Source organism: Lepidochelys olivacea, assembly GCF_965140295.1.
Source record: "Lepidochelys olivacea isolate rLepOli2 genome assembly, chromosome: 9".
Lineage (NCBI taxonomy): Eukaryota > Metazoa > Chordata > Testudines > Cheloniidae > Lepidochelys > Lepidochelys olivacea.
The window spans coordinates 58,462,413-58,482,563 of NC_140419.1; the positions used below are offsets into that span (position 1 = coordinate 58,462,413).

Consider the following 20,151-nt stretch of genomic DNA (forward strand, 5'->3'; position numbering starts at 1 on the left):
ATATGTGTCCCGGACCACTTCTTTCTTCACAGAGGGCTGGTCACCTCCTCCCCATGCTATGCTGCCCAGTGCAGTAGTCTGGGAGCTGACCTTGTTCGTGAAGACAGAGTCAAAAAAAGCATTGAGTACATTAGCTTTTTCCACATCCTCTGTCACTAGGTTGCGTCCCACATTCAGTTCCTTGCATTCCTTGACTTTCTTGTTGTTGCTAACATACCTGAAGAAGCCCTTCTTGTTACTCTTAACATCTCTTGCTAGCTGCACCTCCAGGTTTGATTTGACCTTCTTGATTTCACTCCTACATTCCCGAGCAATATTTTTATACTCTTCCCTGGTCATTTGTCCAAGCTTCTACTTCTTGTAAGCTTCTTTTTTGTGTTTAAGATCAGCAAGGATTTCACTGTTAAGCCAAGCTGGTCGCCTGCCATACTTACTATTCTTTTTACACATCGGGATGGTTTGTCCCTGTAACCTCAATAAGGATTCTTTAAAATACAGCCAGCTCTCCTGGACTCCTTTCCCCCTCATGTAATTCTCCCAGGGGATCCTGCCCATCAGTTCCCTGAGGGAGTCAAAGTCTGCTTTTCTGAAGTCCAGGGTCTGTATTCTGCTGCTCTCCTTTCTTCTCTGTGTCAGGATCCTGAACTCGACCATCTCATGGTCACTGCCTCCCAGGTTCCCATCCACTTTTGCTTCCCCTGCTAATTCTTCCCAGTTTATGAGCAGCAGGTCAAGAAGAGCTCTTCCCCTAGTTGGTTCCTCCAGCACTTGCACCAGGAAATTGTCCCCTACATTTTCCAAAAACTTCCTGGAGTGTCTGTGCACCGCTGTATTGCTCTGCCAGCAGATATCAGGGTGATTGAAGTCTCCCATGAGAACCAGGGCCTGCGATCTAGTAACTTCCATTAGTTGCCAAAAGAAAGCCTCGTTCACCTCATCCCCCTGGTCTGGTGGTCTATAGCTGACTCCCGCCATGACATCACCCTTGTTGCTCACACTTCTAAACTTAATCCAGAGACTCTCAGGTTTTTCTGCAGTTTCTTACCGGAGCTCTGAACAGTCATACTGCTCCCTTACATACAATGCAACTCCCCCACCTTTTCTGCCCTGCCTGTCCTTCCTGAACAGCTTATATCCATCCATGACAGTACTCCAGTCATGTGAGTTATCCCACCAAGTCTCTGTTATTCCAATCACATCATAATTCCTTGACTGTGCCAGGACTTCCAGTTCTCCCTGCTTGTTTCCCAGGCTTCGTGCATTTGTGTATAGGCACTTGAGATATCTCGCTGATCGTCCCTCTTTCTCAGTATGAGGCAGGAGCCCTCCCCTCTCACGCGCTCCTGCTAGTGCTTTCTCCCGGTATCCCACTTCCCCACTTACCTCAGGGCTTTGGTCTCCTTCCCCCGGTGAACATAGTTTAAAGCCCTCCTCACTAGGTTAACCAGCCTGCTTGTGAAGATGCTCTTCCCTCTCTTCATTAGGTGGAGCTCGTCTCTGCCTAGCACTCCTCCTTCTTGGAACACCATCCCATGGTCAAAGAATCCAAAGCCTTCTCTCCAGCACCACCTGTGTAGCCATTCATTGACTTCCATGATTCAATGGTCTCTACCCAGGCCTTTTCCTTCCACAGGGAGGATGGACGAGAAGACCACTTGCACCTCAAACTCCTTTATCCTTCTTCCCAGAACCACATAGTCTGCAGTGATCCACTCAAGGTCATTCTTGGCAGTATCGTTGGTGCCCACGTGGAGAAGCAGGAAGGAGTAGCGATCCGAGGGCTTGATGAGTCTCGGCAGTCTTTCTGTCACATCATGAATCCTAGCTCCTGGCAAGCAGCAGACTTCTCGGTTTTCCCGGTCGGGGCAGCAGGTAGATGACTCAGTCCCCCTGAGGGGAAAGGGGAAATGACTGCCTAGAAAGGAGTACTGCGGAAAGGGATCTGGGGGTCAAAGTGGATCACAAGCTAAATATGAGTCAACAGTGTAACGCTGTTGCAAAAAAAAAAACAAACATCATTCAGTGATTTATTAGCAATATTGTAAGCAAGACATGAGAAGTAATTCTTTCATGCTACTTCACGCTGATTAGGCCTCAACTGGAATATTGTGTCCAGTTCTGGGTGCCACATTTTAGGAAAGATGTGGACAAATTGGAGAAAGTCCAGAGAAGAGCAACAAAAATTGATTAAAGTTCTAGAAAACATGACCTATGAGGGAAGTTTGAAAGTTTGAAGTTTGGGTTTGTTTAGTATGGAGAAGAGAAGACTGAGAGGGGACATGATAACAGTTTTCAAGTACATAAAAGGTTGTCACAAGGAGGAGGGAGAAAAATTGTTGTAGTTAACTTCTGAGGATAGGACAAAAAGCAATAGTCTTATATTGCAGCAAGGACCCAATTTAAAAGAAACTGTGCAAACAGCTTGAAAGCATATTGACCCACAGTTTGGGTCAGCCGCAGAGTTCGGACCTTTAGCTCCTTGGCACAGACCTCTGCTACTTGAGCTAGTAGAGTAATTGATAGTAATAGCAGGCTGAGTATCTGGACCAGGCATCAGAGGGGGACGAGACACACTCTGCCAGTGGGTTTTACAGACATCTGCTGAGAGTGGAGGACTGGAGAGATTTAGGTCTCCTGGGTTCAATTCCAGGTTCTGGAGGGAGTGTGCTTTAGTGATGGGAGACTCTTCTGCCCCCTATCCTCCACACCCCCATCTGCTCCTATCTTCCTTGCCCCCACCCCTCTCTCTGCTCCTATCCAATCCAATCCCCCTCCCCTGTTCCTGTCTCCCACTACTTCTCCCCACTTTCTGGCTCCTGTAATCCCCCCTTCCTGTGTTCCCCCATTCTCCACCCCAATTCCTCATCCCTCTGCATTCAGGCCACACCCTCCTCCATGCTGCCTGGGCGCGCCAGCGGGGGGAACACTGAGGCAACAGGAGGCACAGCCTCCCTGCTCACAGCTGTGGTGCCTGGTACCAGGCCAACCTGGCATAGCAATTGCGGGGAGAGTCCTGCAGCCCCCAGATGCAGCATGCTCAGTCACTCTGAGGGGGATGGTGCATATGCAGTCCAGTCACACGTAGGAGTTGTGAGGGGTTGGAACATGCTCAGTGCAGATGGCATCGTCGGATAATTTAGCTGTCAAAGTCTAACAAATCTCTACAGAACATGTGAAAACTGCAATTTTTCAAAGACTTGGCCAAATTTGGACAGATTTTCCCAGGAAAAGCAAAAAGGCACATCCCTGAGTTCAGGGCAACTCCCCCGCCAAATGTCCTGTCCTGCTGCAAAGTACCTGGGTGCTAGAACTTCTCAAAAAAATTCTTACAATCAATTCATTCACATGGACAAAACAACATATTTTCCCCTAATTTCATTCTTGGAAATGGCCAAACCACTTCTGCTGAAATGTTTAAAAATATTCCACTTGAGGCAGACACCACGCATGGAAAACTTCAGCCCAAACAGTTACAGTTTGGCAAAATTATAAGCAACTGAAAACAGTTCTAATGGGAAGTGTTGGCCAACCTTACCTAAAGGTGTCACGACAATATCATTTGTAACCTTTGGGACATGGAAAGCACAGTCCACAGCTATTAACTCATCAAAAAGCAAATCAGAACCCTACTTAGGGTAGGGTGAGGGACTGGTTACTCATCTGGTACCAGCCGGAGAAGCAATTCTTATCTTATCATACAAGGTCTCAGTCACAAATAAATTAACTAGATTTGGGATGGAAAAATGCACAGTTTTTAAAGTCATAGTTAATAATAATTACCCTACATGACCGCAACCTAAAACTCCAACATCAAAGCAGTTCTCGCTGGCTACATGTGCAGAATTAACCCATATGTCTAATCACACTGTGTGTGTGCCTGGATGAATGTATGTGTATGTCTGAGTGAGTGCGAGAGTGAGTTTGTGGGCCTGATTCTCCCTGCCTTGAACCATGTCCAATGATTTACACCTGTGAAAGTGGAGTGCAAAGCAAGTGTGAGGATTCTAGTAAATCAAAATTCTCCACTCACCTGCACCGCTGGGAGCATTCTACATCCACTTTGCATAGACACCAGTGATGATGTAATGTGCAAGGCATTGGGAGAATCAGATTTTGTGTGTCCACATGTATACACACATACACACAATATGATGCGCACACACAAATATGCCCTCACACACATGCACACACTCAGATTAAAACACACATGCACAGATGCACTCATGCACATTCAAACAGATATACCCCCACAAACAGATGCACACACACTCATGTACATACAGCTGCATTTACACACATATTTTATAGTTGTCATATTTCCCTGGGGGCCACCATCACCTCTGTGATGCAGGGTGCCACCTTCCTCAAAGCCAAGATGAGAGCTCCCTACGGACATCACATGACAGTCGGAACATTTACAGTACAAATGGCCTTACCCAGCTGGTGCCTGCAGCACAGAGAGCAGGCTGCTGTGCACATAGTCCCAGTACGTCTCCACGGCACCAATGTAGTATCTTCTGGTGATTCCAAAGCTCTCCTGAAAGAAACAACCCAGCAGAAAGCAGCACAGGACTCCTCCCGGCATGGTGCCCCTCATACTGGAGAGGCAGAAGAGTTTCTGATTAAAAAAATAAATTTCTGACAAGAAAAAGATTTATCTTCCATCCAGCAGCTTTAATCCACAGGAAAAAATGAGGGGAAACCGGCACCCACTGGCTCAGTCAAACCTCTGGAATGGTTTCTGAGGACATCAGGAGACGGAGTCATTGTGACCGGAGCAGTGCAGAGGGGAACATGCGTAAGTGACGGGATCTCCCTTCTGGGTAGTAGCAACAGGATGAGAGGAAAAAACAAAGGGAAAAGGGAGGCCAAGCAAAGCTTAAACTTTTCCTGGTCTGCAGCACTCCAGGTGCAGGGTGTTTATTTGTATTCGGAGGCATCCACTGAGTCAAAATCTTGGAGTGAGTTGTGAAAGGGAGGGGTTTGTTGGCCAGGGGAATTTAGGTGTGGTCTCTGCCTACTCTCTCAGCTGCAAAGGAAAAAAGCAAGGCTTGGGTCAAGTTCAGTCTCTCACAGTCCATAGAGAGCAAGGTGCTTTACTCTCTCATAGCAATAAGCAGCCAGGATGCAGAGACTAGCCTGAGCTGCAAAATTATGATTCCATCTAGATATGAAAACTGTTCAAATCCAGGGCTTGGTCCAGCCCATTATAGATTCAGGGTCCAAGAAGGAAATTTGGACTCAAAGCCAAGTTCTGGTTCTGCAGCCTCTGAAAGTTCATGAAGTGCAGATTCCGGGGACAGTGTATTCCCAACATTGCTCTTATGGTATTGATACATATGGCTTATTGCAGATAGGCAGGGCTGTCTAGCTCTAGTGATCAACATAGCCTCACATGCTGACATCATACAGTGTAACCACTTGCTGACATCATATAGCGTAACCACAATAAAGATGGACCCAAAGCAAAGCTCCAGATCCAAACACTTCCAGACTAGTCATTGCCATCAGATGACTGTTGAGTAGCTTATACACAACAGTTACAGGTCTCTCCTTCCAACAACTGCTGTTCCAATAGGGAAGCAAAACAATGAATGGGCCATGGAGACCAACCCCACTGCTTATCGGGGAAATCCTTTGTTCATGGCGACAGCTACCACCAGTGTGTGAGGGAGTGGGTGAAAGTTGGGGTATCTAAAATCCCAGATCATCTGTGACTTTTGATGACTGAAGCTTGTTTGATTCTCAGCGATCCCACACCAGTTTGATCCAATGCCTTGCCTCAGTCTTTAATGAGGATCTTAGGGATAATGGTAGCATGACAAATGGGAATGGGACGACTGGAGGTAGATATTACCATATCTGAGGTAAAAGCGAAACTCGAACAGCTTAATGGGACTAAATCGGGGAGCCCAGATAATCTTCATCCAAGAATATTAAAGGAATTGGCACATGAAATTGCAAGCCCATTCGCAAGAATTTTTAATGAATCTGTAAACTCAGGCATTGTACCATTTCACCAGAGAATTGCTAACATTGTTCCTATTTTTAAGAAAGGGGGAAAAAAGTGATCCAGGTAACTACAGGCCTGTTAGTTTGGCAACTGTAGTATGCGAGGTCTTGGAAAAAATGTTGAAGGAGAAAGTAGTTAAGGACATTGAGGTCAATGGTAAATGGCACAAAATACAACATGGTTTTACAAAAGGTAGATCGTGCCAAACCAACCTGATCTCCTTCTTTGAGAAAGTAACAGATTTTTTTAGACAAAGGAAATGCAGTGGATCTCATTTACCTAGATTTCAGTAAGGCATTTGATACGGTGGCCACCTGGGGAGTTAAATTGGAAAAGATGGGGATCAATATGAAAATTGAAAGGTGGATAAGGAATTGGTTAACAGGGAGACTACAGCAGGTCCTACTGAAAGGTGAACTGTCAGGCTGGAGGGAGGTTACCAGTGGAGTTCCTCAGGGATTGGTTTTGGGACCAATCTTATTTAATCTTTTTATTACTGACCTTGGCACAAAAAGTGGGAGTGTGCTAATAAAGTTTGCGGATGATACAAAGCTGGGAGGTATTGCCAATTTAGAGAAGGACCGGGATATCCTACAGGAGGATCTGGATGACCTTGTAAACTGGAGTAATAGTAATAGGATGAAATTTAATAGTGAGAAGTGTAAGGTCATGCATTTAGGGATTAATAACAAGAATTTTAGTTATAAGCTGGGGACGCATCAATTAGAAGTAACGAAGGAGGAGAAGGACCTCGGAGTATTGGTTGATCATAGGATGACTATGAGCCGGCAATGTGATATGGCCGTGAAAAAAACTAATGCCGTCTTGGGATGCATCAGGCGAGGTATTTCCAGTAGAGATAAGGAGGTGTTAGTACCGTTATACAAGGCACTGGTGAGACCTCACCTGGAATACTGTGTGCAGTTCTGGTCTCCCATGTTTAAGAAAGACGAATTCAAACTGGAACAGGTACAGAGAAGGGTACTCGGATGATCCGAGGAATGGAAAACCTGTCTTATGAAAGGAGACTCAAGGAGCTTGGCTTGTTTAGCCTAACTAAAAGAAGGTTGAGGGGGAGATATGATTGCTCTCTATAAATATATCAGAGGGATAAATACCAGAGGGAGAGGAATTATTTAAGCTCAGTACCAATGTGGACACAAGAACAAATGGATATAAACTGGCCATCGGGAAGTTTAGACTTCAAATTCGATGAAGGTTTCTAACCATCAGAGGAGTGAAGTTCTGGAATAGCCTTTGAAGGGAAGCAGTGGGGGCAAGAGACCTATCTGGCTTCAAGATTAAACTCGGTAAGTTTATGGAGGAGATGGTATGATGGGATAACATGATATTGGCAATTAATTGATCTTTAACTATTCATGGTAAATAGGCCCAATGACCTGTGATGGGATGTTAGATGGGGTGGGATCTGAGTTACTACAGAGAATTCTTTCCTGGGTATCTGGTTGGTAAAACTTGCCCACATGCTCAGGGTTCAGCTGATCGCCATATTTGGGGTCGGGAAGGAATTTTCCTCCAGGGCAGATTGGAAGAGGCCCTGGGGTTTTTTCTCTTTCCTCTGCAGCATGGGGTACGTGTCACTTGCTGGAGGATTCTCTGCACCTTGAAATCTTTAAACCACGATTTGAGGACTTCAATAGCTCAGACATAGGTGAGAGGTTTATTGCAGGAATGGGTGGGTGAGACTCTCTGGCCTGCACTATGCAGGAGGTCAGACTAGATGATCATAATGGTCCCTTCTGACCTTAATATCTATGAGTCTATGAGCCTATGAGAAGTTTAACCTTGATACCTCCTGATGCCAAGGTGTGTGTGTGCCGGAGCACATGTGCCAAGATCTGGGTATCAACTCTGTCTGGCAATATCCTGAATAAAAATCGCTTCCCAGTACAATGTGCTTTGTTTATGCCTGATAATAGTGAGCCCGGTCCTGAAGACAACAGGAGTTTTGCTTTTTGTGGGAGCAGGACCAGGCCCTACACAGAGGGTTATACATACTAATACAAGGCTAATCAAACTTCACGTTTTTGGGCATCAGCTAATCACCATAAAGGACATTTCTGTCCATGGAATAAGGCTGCACTATTGAGTAAGTACACTCTGGATTTATTTTCCACTTTCCTCTGGAGCATTAGTCAGGTTGGATGCTGGTCTACATAGTCTGAACTGCTATAGCAGGGGTGGCCAACCTGTGGCTCCAGAGCCACATGCGGCTCTGCAGAAGTTAATATGCGGTTCCTTGTATAGGTTCCGACTCCAGGGCTGGAGCTACAGGGGCCAACTTTCCAATGTGCTGGGGGGTGCTCACTGCTCAACCCCTGGCTCTGCCACAGGCCCTGCCCCCACTCCACCCCTTCCTGCCCCTTCTCCTGAGCCCGCTATGCCCTTGCTCTTCCCCTTCCAAGCCTCCAGCACCCCACAAAACAGCTGATTGGAAGGTACGGGGAGGGAGGTGGAGGTGCTGATTGGTGGGGCTGCCAGTGGGCACTGGGAGCAGGAGGAGGGGAGCTGATGGGGGGCTGCTGACGTATTACTGTGGCTCTTTGGCAATGTACATTGGTAAAGTCTGGCTCCTTCTCAGGCTCAGGTTGGCCACCCCTGTGCTATGGACTATCCTACATACCAACATGGGCAAAAATCACGTGGATTAGCCTCATACCACATCCACCCCAATTACAGGCTCAAGGGAAATCCCTTTTCTGGGTGTTACAGAGGACCACAAGACGATCCACAAATGTCTCCTACATGTATGCCACACAGTCATCTACCCCTCTTTAAACACTTCCATTCCACCACACACTTTCTTTAAAATCACCCCCAATGGGGAATCCATTATGAACACACCCACTTGGCTGGACCCAAATGGAGTGACAGAATGAAAGAGAGTTGGAAACACCCCATGCCACAATGCCTAGTGACCTTCTGCATGGCAAAAGCAAACAACTTTCCTCTCTCTGAGTCTAGGAGAGCAGCTCATAAATGATTCACCAAAATGTTTTATGCAAATCTTTCACTATTTTTAAGTTCACATTTTTCTTTCTCATTTTTAAGGACCAGAAAATTCTCCCCCCACTCTGAGTTCATTGATTTTTTTCTCTCTGTAAACAAATAATAAAAAGGCAGGAAGATGAGGAGTGAGGGTCCTGCCTTGCTTTGTCCTCTGCTATGCAAATGAGGTGATGCGGGAAATGCTCCATGAGTCATTCCTAGGAAGCCTCTTCTCTGAAGTAATGCACGTGCAAGGTGAACAACTCCTTGGCTGCTCCTTGAGGCACCTAAGGGAGTGGGGGGACTGCAGGGAAGAGGCCAGTGCACCTTGACTGCTCAGCTGAACCCCAGTTAGGCTTAAGAGAGGCCACCCGGGACCTAGAGGGAAGGAGCTCGGGTCATGGTTACTGGAACAATTTTGATATTGTGAGTGCTGAGAACCATTGAACCAAAATGGGTGCTGGAACAATTTTGATAGTGCGGGTACTAAGAACCATTGAACCAAACTGTAAACCCTGTATATAATGGAAACCACTTCAAGCCAGGGGTGCTGCAGCACCCCCCGCATCCCTCGTTCCAGCATCTATTGCTGGGGTGAGTCAGAGCATGAGAGGAACCAGAAGGAGGAGGTGTCTGAGACTCAGAGACAGGATGCAGCAAGGAAGAGCTGGCAGCAGTTGCTTGGAAGAAAGCAGTAGGAGACCCAGTAGAGAGAGCTGAGTTCCCACAAGAGCTGGAACGGGAGTATTGGTGAGAACTGGCCACAGCTGGGGGAGCTGATGAGCAGCCCCCAGGAAAAGGGGAAGAGCCATCTTGGTCAAGGGAAGTCAAGCCTGGAAGCAAGAGGATGGCTGCTGAAGGGTGGATCCCTGAGCCAGGGTAGGATGCACAGGCAAGGAGGTGTGGGGAGGGGAATGCTGTGGGGAGCCCTCTTGCAGGAGACCTGACTTGGGGACTGTGTAGTAAAGGAGTTGTGAGACTGATCCCTCAGGCAGGGAAGCCTTGAGAGTGGGGCCCTGCATGAGGAGGAAAAGGACCTGGGAACACAATGCTGCAATTGACTCTTGGGTAGGTGACGTCAGGTGATCTCCCCAGAGAGGGGAATGGAAAACCTGTTGCATCTTGGTATGTTTATGATGGGAATTGGAGAATGGTTTTACTACAAGGGTTTTTGGGAATCACTGCTCTGGTGTAGTTGAATAAATTAAGGCCGGAGGCGGGCTTTGTGTCAGACACTGAAAGATATGGTCCATTTGTGGGTGGAAGAAAGGGGAAACTGAGGCAGGTCTATCTGTTGTGCTGCAGCCTGACACTGGAGGGTGCCCCACAAGGGGCTAGCCTGCCACAGGGGGAATTTGTATTCACAAAGGCACAACAGATTTAATCAAGACAGATCTCTGCTTTCTTCTCCCTCAAAGAAAGACATCTCATTGTCCTCTAATGATCACCAGTGCTACAGGCTCAGTTCTGAACAATGCCACACACAGAAGCCAGGCTGGGAATCTCTGGCGAGCAGTGTGGGGTGGAGCTGACCTCTCCTGTGCTGTTCCTCTGAGGGCCACCGAGCTTGTCCTCCATGACAGGAGTACAGGCTCTTCCTGGACTGGAGCCCAGTTGTGGGGTACACTGGCTCACACTTACGCACTCCATGTCCTGGCAATGGCATCGAGGTGCACACAATGTCCCCATTGGATAGGTCCAACACTCAGGGCTCACTTACCACCCACCTCCCCCCACCCCAGAATAAATTAGAGCAGCCCTGAGAGATACCTTTGTCCCTCAGGTCCTGTGTCAATCACAGCTTGGCTGGCCCTGGGGACCCTGGGAGCCAGGGAGAGCATTTATCCCACAGTCCGTGGTAGGTGTGGGCTTTATACTCAGTCACACGCATATTTATTCGTTAAGGCCCTGCTCATGGGTACTGAGCCAATAGAAGCCACTGGATGGAGCTCCTCCCAGGAGCTGAGCCCCATGGCAGCACTCACAGCACTGAGCCCCAGCTCCTTGAGTGGAAGGAACAGGAATCCAGCCCAGCCCTTGTCTCCCCACCAGACACCAAGAACTTGCCCTTTTCCCCAATGGAAAATATTTTCTTCCTCTTTCTTTCCGTTTTCTGTTCCCCTTCATGTCACCCTTTGAATCTCCCTGGCACTGATGCAAATTCTAAAAGTGAAATGCAGGGAATAAAAAACTGAAAGAAGGAAAGAAAGAGGGAAATCTAGGGAGAGGGGGAAGGAGGAAATTAACATGAGTCTCTGACCAGCAGTGGTGGATTAGCCACTGGGCCGACGGGACCTGTGCCCAGGAACCCTGGCCAACTGGGGGGCCCTGGCAAAAATCTGCCACCAGGCAGCGGAAGCGCGGAGTCCAAACCGCCGGATGGGCAGGGCAGAGGAAGCCCCTGCGCCCCAACTCCACTCCCTGTCAGAAACCACAGGATGGGAGAAGCCTCCCTCAGTGACCCCCAACCCTGTCCCCAGCAGGGGAAGCCCCCGTGCCTGTTTCCACTCTCCGGCAGAAGCATCGGGCAGGTGGGGTGAAAGAAGCCCCAGCGCCCCCTTCCTGGTCTCCCGCAGAAGTACAGAGAGTGGAGGGGGAAGCCCCAGCACCCAAACCACTGCTGCAGCCCTGGGACTGGAGGAGCTGTCACTCCACACTGCAGCCCCAGGGCCACGGCATGGGGACAGAGCTTCTCCAGTCTTGGGGCCGCATGGGGTGGGGTGGGGAGGCAGAAAGGAGCAAAAGGGTTTGCGGGGCTGCAGAGGGGGGCAGAATGCGGGGGGGACACTAACTGGAACAAGGGCTGCCCGGGGAAGGGGCAGAAAGGGGTGGGGCCATTGGTAGGGCTGCAGGCAGAAGGGGCGGGGCAGGGCTGCAGGTGGAAGGGGTCGGGAGGGACCCTCCACTTATTCTGGCTCAGGGCTCCAGGAAACCTTAATCCGCCTCTGCTGACCAGACCTGAGAATTCACCTCTTGGGCTCCAGCCTTGCAGCCCCTCCGAGAGGCACAGCAGCATTATCCCCCTTTTACAGCTGGGGAAACTGAGGCACGGATTGGGGAAGTGACTTGCCCAAGGCCACACAGTGATTAAACAGCAAAGCTGACATCAGGGCCAAACCCTCAGCTTAAGTGACTCGGCAGAGCCCCATCCGTAGTCAATGGAGCAATGTCAATTTACCCCAGCTGCTCTGTCCCTCCGTGGTTTTGCACCACTGTTGACACTGTGGGAGTGAAGAAGCCACCCAAGGCATCTCAGGGGTGAGGGGGAGGGGGAAGGAAGGAGGGGCAGAGAACCCCTTCTCTTCCCAGCATAACTCCCTCCCATTGTGAGTACATTGAGTTTGGCCACTTTAGGGGAAAACCTTCCAAGCAACGATACTATCTAGCAGGGCTCCTGCTACGGATGCAAAATTTTCTAGGGACTCTCCCCTTTAACAAGTGAAAAAACCCAGCCCTCTGGGGGACTGCCCACTCCTTCCTTCTCGTTATCTAAGGGGATGGCTGACACAGCAGCAAGCTCACAACCTGGGCGGAAAACACTCTCCCCACAGCTCAAAGCCGAGAAATTAAAAACTAGCAATTCCTCAAGTTCAAGTAAAAGCTGCAGCAGCTTTTCGCCTTGCGTCCAAGGGGTTTGCTTTCTTTAAAAAACATGTTTTGCAGCAAACATCTGACTAGGGCAAAAGCATTTAGTGGGCATTCCCACACATCCTGTCAACTCTGCATCTGTCTTGGTGAGGCTGTATATACTCCAGGGCGAGGGCTGTCTGTGTTATATCTCTTGTAAAGCGTTTTTAACAACTAAGAATAATACCCAGCTGTCTGGCACTTTTCATTCATAGATCTCTCAGCACTTTACACAGGCGGGCAGAATCATTATTCCCATTTCACATATGGGGAAACTGAGGCACAGAGCAAGAAAGTGACTTTGCCACTGGCCTGCTGGGTGATGTTGGCTAAGCCAGAAATAGAATCAAATGGAAAAATCTGGAAAAATATTTGTTTGGGTTTGACTCAACATGAAATATTTTCATTTTTCTCGACCACAATGAAAAAAATTGTTTGACCCAAAACATTTTGCCCCTTTTTTCATTTAATTTAGTTTTTTTGTCTATTCTTTTTAAATAAATCTAGCAAAATTTCAAAACAAGTGATCGTTTTGTAACAAACAGTCAAAACAGATCATTTTGACAATATCTAAACAAAAGGTTTTGATTTTTTTTCTTCTTTTCCCCCTCAGCTGAAACTCTTGGCTGAATTTGACTTGGATTTGTGAATAGTTGCACTCACCCTGTAACTAATAGTTAATTTGCCAAAAAAATGCAACCTGCAAAACTTTTCCCAGCTCCACTCCTGATCTCTGATTGGGGCCCTTCTGCACAAATAAATAAAACAATAATAATAATAGCAACTAAAGGCTGGAGCGTGAAGGGGTCCTCTTGTGGTTAAGGGAGAGACTGTGGAGTTGGGAGAACAGTGTGCTGTTCCTGCCTTCCCCACTGACTCAGTTTCTGGCCTTCGTCAAGTCACTTAACATCTCTGTGCCTCATCTGTTTCCCCATCTGTGACACTGAGGTGATCTTAATCCTTAGCTGCTATGCTTGTAAAACATTTTGAGATCCTTGGACAGAAGGTGCCTCAGCAAGGAACATATGGATTCCCTTAAAGTGGGACAGAGATGAGTAGCAGGATGGGGTGGAATCAATGGGACTCCTCATGGGAGTACGGGGACCAGGGATTTAGCCTTGAATTTGCAACCTAACTGGCAAATTTTATATGAGCTGGAAAATTCTAGCAACTCACAGCCACTTAAAGCAAGCCTCACTGGGAAGTGCTAGACAGTGGAGGAACTTTGCTGTCTGAACAGGAGTAGAGCTCCTGCTCTTTCGCCTTCCTCCTCCTATAAGCTGGGTCTGAACCAAGCCCTGCTCCAGCCTCAATGTTTAGGGTGATTGAAATCTGGATCCGGATGGTGCACACAGGCTCATCACCACGAATTTCTGATGGTGATCAACACTGCGGGGTCCTGCAGCACTGGGCCTGCCCAGTGTTCCAAGTGAGCAGAAAGGGTTCCAGTGGGTCTGGAGTCTCCCGGACCCAGAACATCCAATTGGTCTGGGGGAGGGAAGTTCCCCTCTTCTCTTCACACCCCCCTGGCCACTTTCAGGCTCAGCTTGCTGTGTTCAGCGACCAGCTCACCAGCAATGTCTCTTGGAGATCGCAAAGGGGGAATGAACTGGCCAGAGGCTCCATACCCCTCACCTGATTTTTGCCCTCTTAATTAAACACATTTAAGGACAACATTGAAAAGATGCCCATTGAAACTGTGCCTTTAACGAGGTGCCAGTACTCCCAGCACAATGTTCTGGAAGCTCTTTGTCTGAATCAGTGCCGCTCACTGAGCACAGTCACATGCAGCAATGTCAAAGAGGGCGACATTAACCGTAGACACAAACCCCAGTACCCATGTACGCACAGAAAGCCCGGCTCGTTTCCCTGCAGAGTGTGTTCTCAGTTACACAGAGGATTTGTAGGGTAAACATTATTCAGAAAAAAGTGAACCACGTCTAATCTCTTCTATGTAAGTGACTCAGGGGCTGCCCCTTTCTACCACCTTCTGTCTGTACAGACTGTGAACAGTTTGAGTCAGGGCCTGTCTCTAATTATGCTTATGAACAGTGCCTAGCACAATGGGGCCCTGAAATTGGATGCAAGCTATTGTGCTACTATCATAGTGCCCTCCGTTTATAAGAATCATTGACATAAGAATCAACCACATACAGTGATTGAAACCACTGGGACAAAATTATTCCTGCTTATAAGAATCAAATCATGCAGGGTGGATGTGATTCCTATAAAAGGAGTGCACTGTAATAGCAAAGCTTCAAAGGTTTTGCCCTGACTCATTTTCCTTTATTCCACTGTGCTCCAGTCTCTACCTCGTGCTTCATTTCAACCCAGATACCTTCCAACAATGTAACTAAGGATCTTGTCAGCCCCCACCCCTCCCCAGGCTTGTCCAAAGGGGGATTTTATTCATGCAGCTGATGTTTATCATACAGAGGGTCAGATCCTCAGCTTGGTGTATGCCAGCATTGCTTCATTGACGTGAATGGACATATGCCAATTTACATTACCTGAGGATCTAACCCTTACTACCTACCTTAGAGGAATCAATTTTGGATCCTGCTGACTAATTCTGAGCTGAGCAATAAAGAAAGAAATGAGATTTTGCAAATGGATGCTCACTAGTTAGTGAGCACAGAATCAATACAAGGGAATTCTCCCTTGTGATGTTAGCTAAAAAGTTGTTTTCAATTTTGGAAATTAATAAAAAAGTTTTGTCTCTTGTTTCTTTTCTCTCTCCCTTTGGCATGAAAAGTAAATCCATTTGGGGTTCTACACTGTAAAGGAAGTAAACTGAAGGAATTGGCGGCTGTGATTGCAGAGCCATTGGCCATTATCTTTGAAAACTCGTGGCGAACGGGGGAAGTCCCGGATGACTGGAAAAAGGCTAATGTAGTGCCAATCTTTAAAAAAGGGAAGAAGGAGGATCCTGGGAACTACAGGCCAGTCAGCCTCACCTCAGTCCCTGGAAAAATCATGGAGCAGGTCCTCAAAGAATCAATCCTGAAGCACTTGCATGAGAGGAAAGTGATCAGGAACAGCCAGCATGGATTCACCAAGGGAAGGTCATGCCTGACTAATCTAATCGACTTTTATTATGAGATTACTGGTTCTGTGGATGAAGGGAAAGCAGTGGATGTATTGTTTCTTGACTTTAGCAAAGCTTTTGACATGGTCTCCCACAGTATTCTTGTCAGCAAGTTAAGGAAGTATGGGCTGGATGAATGCACTATAAGGTGGGTAGAAAGCTGGCTAGATTGTCGGGCTCAACGGGTAGTGATCAATGGCTCCATGTCTAGTTGGCAGCCGGTATCAAGTGGAATGCCCCAAGGGTCGGTCCTGGGGCCGGTTTTGTTCAATATCTTCATAAATGATCTGGAGGATGGTGTGGATTGCACTCTCAGCAAATTTGCAGATGATACTAAACTGGGAGGAGTGGTAGATACGCTGGAGGGCAGGGATAGGATACAGAAGGACCTAGACAAATTGGAGGATTGGGCCAAAAGAAATCTGATGAGGTTCAATAAGGATAAGTGCAGGGTCCTGCACTTAGGACGGAAGAACCCAATGCACAGCTACAGACTAGGGACCGAATGGCTAGGCAGCAGTTCTGCGGAAAAGGACCTAGGGGTGACTGTGGACGAGAAGCTGGATATGAGTCAGCAGTGTGCCCTTGTTGCCAAGAAGGCCAATGGCATTTTGGGATGTATAAATAGGGGCATAGCGAGCAGATCGAGGGACGTGATCGTTCCCCTCTATTCGACATTGGTGAGGCCTCATCTGGAGTACTGTGTCCAGTTTTGGGCCCCACACTTCAAGAAGGATGTGGATAAATTGGAGAGAGTCCAGCGAAGGGCAACAAAAATGATTAGGGGACTGGAACACATGAGTTATGAGGAGAGGCTGAGGGAGCTGGGATTGTTTAGCCTGCAGAAGAGAAGAATGAGGGGGGATTTGATAGCTGCTTTCAACTACCTGAAAGGGGGTTCCAAAGAGGATGGCTCTAGACTGTTCTCAATGGTTGCAGATGACAGAACGAGGAGTAATGGTCTCAAGTTGCAGTGGGGGAGGTCTAGATTGGATATTAGGAAAAACTTTTTCACTAAGAGGGTGGTGAAACACTGGAATGCGTTACCTAGGGAGGTGGTAGAATCTCCTTCCTTAGAGGTTTTTAAGGTCAGGCTTGACAAAGCCCTGGCTGGGATGATTTAACTGGGAATTGGTCCTGCTTCGAGCAGGGGGTTGGACTAGATGACCTTCTGGGGTCCCTTCCAACCCTGATATTCTATGATTCTATGATTCTATGATTCTAAACCCAGATGATTTCAGAGAGAGAGAGAGACTGTTCTCTTTCAGCTGAGATACATGACCATACTATGAGGAAATTTGCTGGGAGAGCCTTTCCCACTGGAAAGTATTGTTAATTATCACTGTAGTGCCTAGCAGGGGACTGTCATGAACCAGGGCCCCATGATGCTAGGTGCTGTACAAATACAGAACAACAGAACGTTCTGCCCCAAAGAGCTTATGATCTTAGTCATAGAATCATAGAATATCAGGGTTGGAAGGGACCTCAGGAGGTCATCTAGTCCAACCCCCTGCTCAAAGCAGGACCTAATCCCCAACTAAATCATCCCAGCCAGGGCTTTGTCAAGCCTGACCTTAAAAAGCTCTGAGGAAGGAGATTCCACCACCTCCCTAGGTAACCCATTCCAGTGCTTCACCACCCTCCTAGTGAAAAATTTTTCCCTAATATCCAACCTAAACCTCCCACACTGCAACTTGAGACCATTACTTCTTGTTCTGTCATCTGGTACCACTGAGAACAGTCTAGATCCATCCCTTTTGGAACCCCCTTTCAGGTAGTTGAAAGTAGCTATCAAATCCCCCTTCATTCTTCTCTTCTGCAGATTAAATAATCCCAATTTCCTCAGCCTCTCCTCATAAGTCATGTGCTCCAGCCCCCTAATAATTTTTGTTGCCCTACGCTGGACTCTTTCCAATTTTTCCACATCCTTCTTGTAGTGTGGGACCCAAAACTGGACACAGTACTCCAGATGAGGCCTCACCAGTGCCGAATAGAGGGGAATGATCACGTCCCTCAATCTGCTGGCAATGCTCCCACTTATACAGCCCAAAATGCTGTTAGTCTTTGTGGCAATAAGGGCACACTGATGACTCATATCCAGCTTCTTGTCCACCATAATCCATAGGTCCTTTTCTGCAGAACTGCTGCCTAGCCACTCGGTCCCTAGTCTGTAGCAGTGCATGGGATTCTTCCTTCCTAAGTGCAGGACTCTGCACTTGTCCTTGTTGAACCTCATCAGATTTCTTTTGGCCCAATCCTCTAATTTGTTTAGGTCCCTCTGTATCCTATCCCTACCCTCCAGCATATCTACCACTCCTCCCAGTTTGGTGTCATCTGCAAACTTGCTGAGGGTGCAATCCACGCCATCCTCCAGATCATTAATGAAGATATTGAACAAAACCGGCCCCAGGACCGATCCTTGGGGCACTCCGCTTGATACTAGTTGGCAACTAGACATGGAGCCATTGATCACTACCCAGTGAGCCGGACGATCTAGCCAGCTTTTTATCCACCTTGTAGTCCATTCATCCAGCCCATACTTCTTTAACTTGCTGGCAAGAATACTGTGGGAGACTGTATCAAAAGTTTTGCTAAAGTCAAGGAATAACACATCCACTGCTTTCCCCTCATCCACAGAGCTAGTTATCTCATCATAGAAGGCAATTAGGTTAGTCAGGCATGGCTTTCCCTTTGTGAATCCATGCTGACTGTTCCTGATCAATTTCCTCTCCTCAAAGTGCTTCAAAATTGATTCCTTGAGGACCTGCTCCATGATATTTCCAGGGATGGAAGTGAGGCTGATTGGCCTCAGAGTGATCCAAGACACAACAGATGGATGCCCCACACTGATGGGGGACCAAAAGGAAACGGTAAGATAATAATGATGATGATGCCATTAGTTCATTAGTGTTCTATAAAGATCACCCTAATCAAGTCAAAAATATATTCTCTGCCAGGTATGGGTTACCTCCCCCCTTCCACATGAAAGATCCCCAGATCAGACCATGCTGGCTAACACCCACTTATCATTGTTACAGCCTTCTAGAGGAGCCCCAGACTGGGATCTTCCCTGCCAACTCACAGGAGGTTTCATACAACAAGCCAGATCTTCAGGTGCTTCAGTGTTTTCAATGGAGCTACACTGATTGTGACCCAATGTTCTAACCTCAGGACCTTCTTCAAAATCCAATGAAGTTAATAGAACTCTCCCTGACTTCTTTGAATATTGGCTTGAACCATGAATGAGCCATTTAATCAAGTGTTATCTTTTACTAAAAACCCCTAAAACTTGCCATGTCCTTTCTGTGCTTTCTTCTGAATCACTACAGTAATTGGATCAGTAATTTCTCCTTTCTAGTTTTTTTTTCTCACATCTGTGGCATTTCTGAATGAATCAGGCAGATAGATACCTAGGATGACATAGGTGGAGAACAAAGACAAAACTCAAGACAAAATACTTTCTAACCCACAGAAGTGTATTGTGCAGTAGAAGCAAGATGGGACATGCATTCTGGGGAGAGAAGATGGTGTGGTGCTTTGCTTTATTTTATAAGGACCCTATTAATTTGGACTTGTCCCATAAAATGTAAGATTAATGCAGATAACTTTTATATGGGAGTGCAGATCATCAATGGCTATCCATTGTTGCCAACCCATTAGGAAAATTTTCCCACAATCACCTTGATGCTTTTTCCCACACTGCCCCCTATCTCTGGGAGTAGTTCCCTGTAATAATCCACAATGACACTGCATCCTCCTCCTTCAAGTCTCTCCTTAAAACTCACCTCTGCCAGGATGCCTACAAAAGACTCAGCTGGTGCTCTGTGACCAGTGCTTATTACACTAATCATACTCACCTTTACCTTGTGCTCTTCTGGCCTGTTTCATTGTATCAACCTGATACCTCCCATCATACACTTAAATTGTAAGCTCTTTGGGGGCAGGGACTATCTTTTTGTTCTGTGTTTGTACAGCACCTAGCACAGTGGGTCCTGACCCATGATTGGGGCTCCTATGTGCTACTGCAATACAAAATAATAATCTTTAAATTCCTGAGACTACTCTAATTTATGCCAGGGCCCAGGAAGAAGCCTGCACAGCTTCACAATACAGTAAGTACAAAAATAGCTTTGCTCTCCCCATTTGCTTCCTCCATCTCTGCTTTTGGCAGAGTGCTGAGAGCTAACAATTGTCCCAGCACTCTGGTCACTTAAGCTCTGGTTAATTTCCCCACCCCAGAGAAAACTTGACTGAGGAATGGACTACTTAATTACCTGACCAGATTGTGGACTGGGGGCTCTAAAGAGCTAATTGTCCCATCAGCTGGGAGTAGTAGTTAAAAAAGCACAGGAAGCAAATGTAGAGGGAGAAGGGCATCGCAGAAGGATGAGAGCTCTCCTGTTCCCTGAAGAAA

At 47.2% G+C, this 20,151-nt stretch overlaps 1 protein-coding gene across 2 annotated transcripts in view; it reads right to left on the minus strand.

Annotated features, from left to right (window-relative positions):
• F8 (coagulation factor VIII) overlaps nucleotides 1-4,646 on the minus strand; it is a 98,190-nt gene extending 93,544 nt beyond the window's left edge. For both annotated transcript variants that reach the window (XM_084638391.1, XM_084638392.1), the window contains exon 1: nucleotides 4,437-4,646. In XM_084638391.1, coding sequence (XP_084494517.1) covers nucleotides 4,437-4,597 — 161 coding nt within the window. In that variant the 5' untranslated portion in view covers nucleotides 4,598-4,646. The remainder of the gene's footprint in view (nucleotides 1-4,436) is intronic.
• Between the last annotated feature and the right edge of the window lie 15,505 nt (nucleotides 4,647-20,151).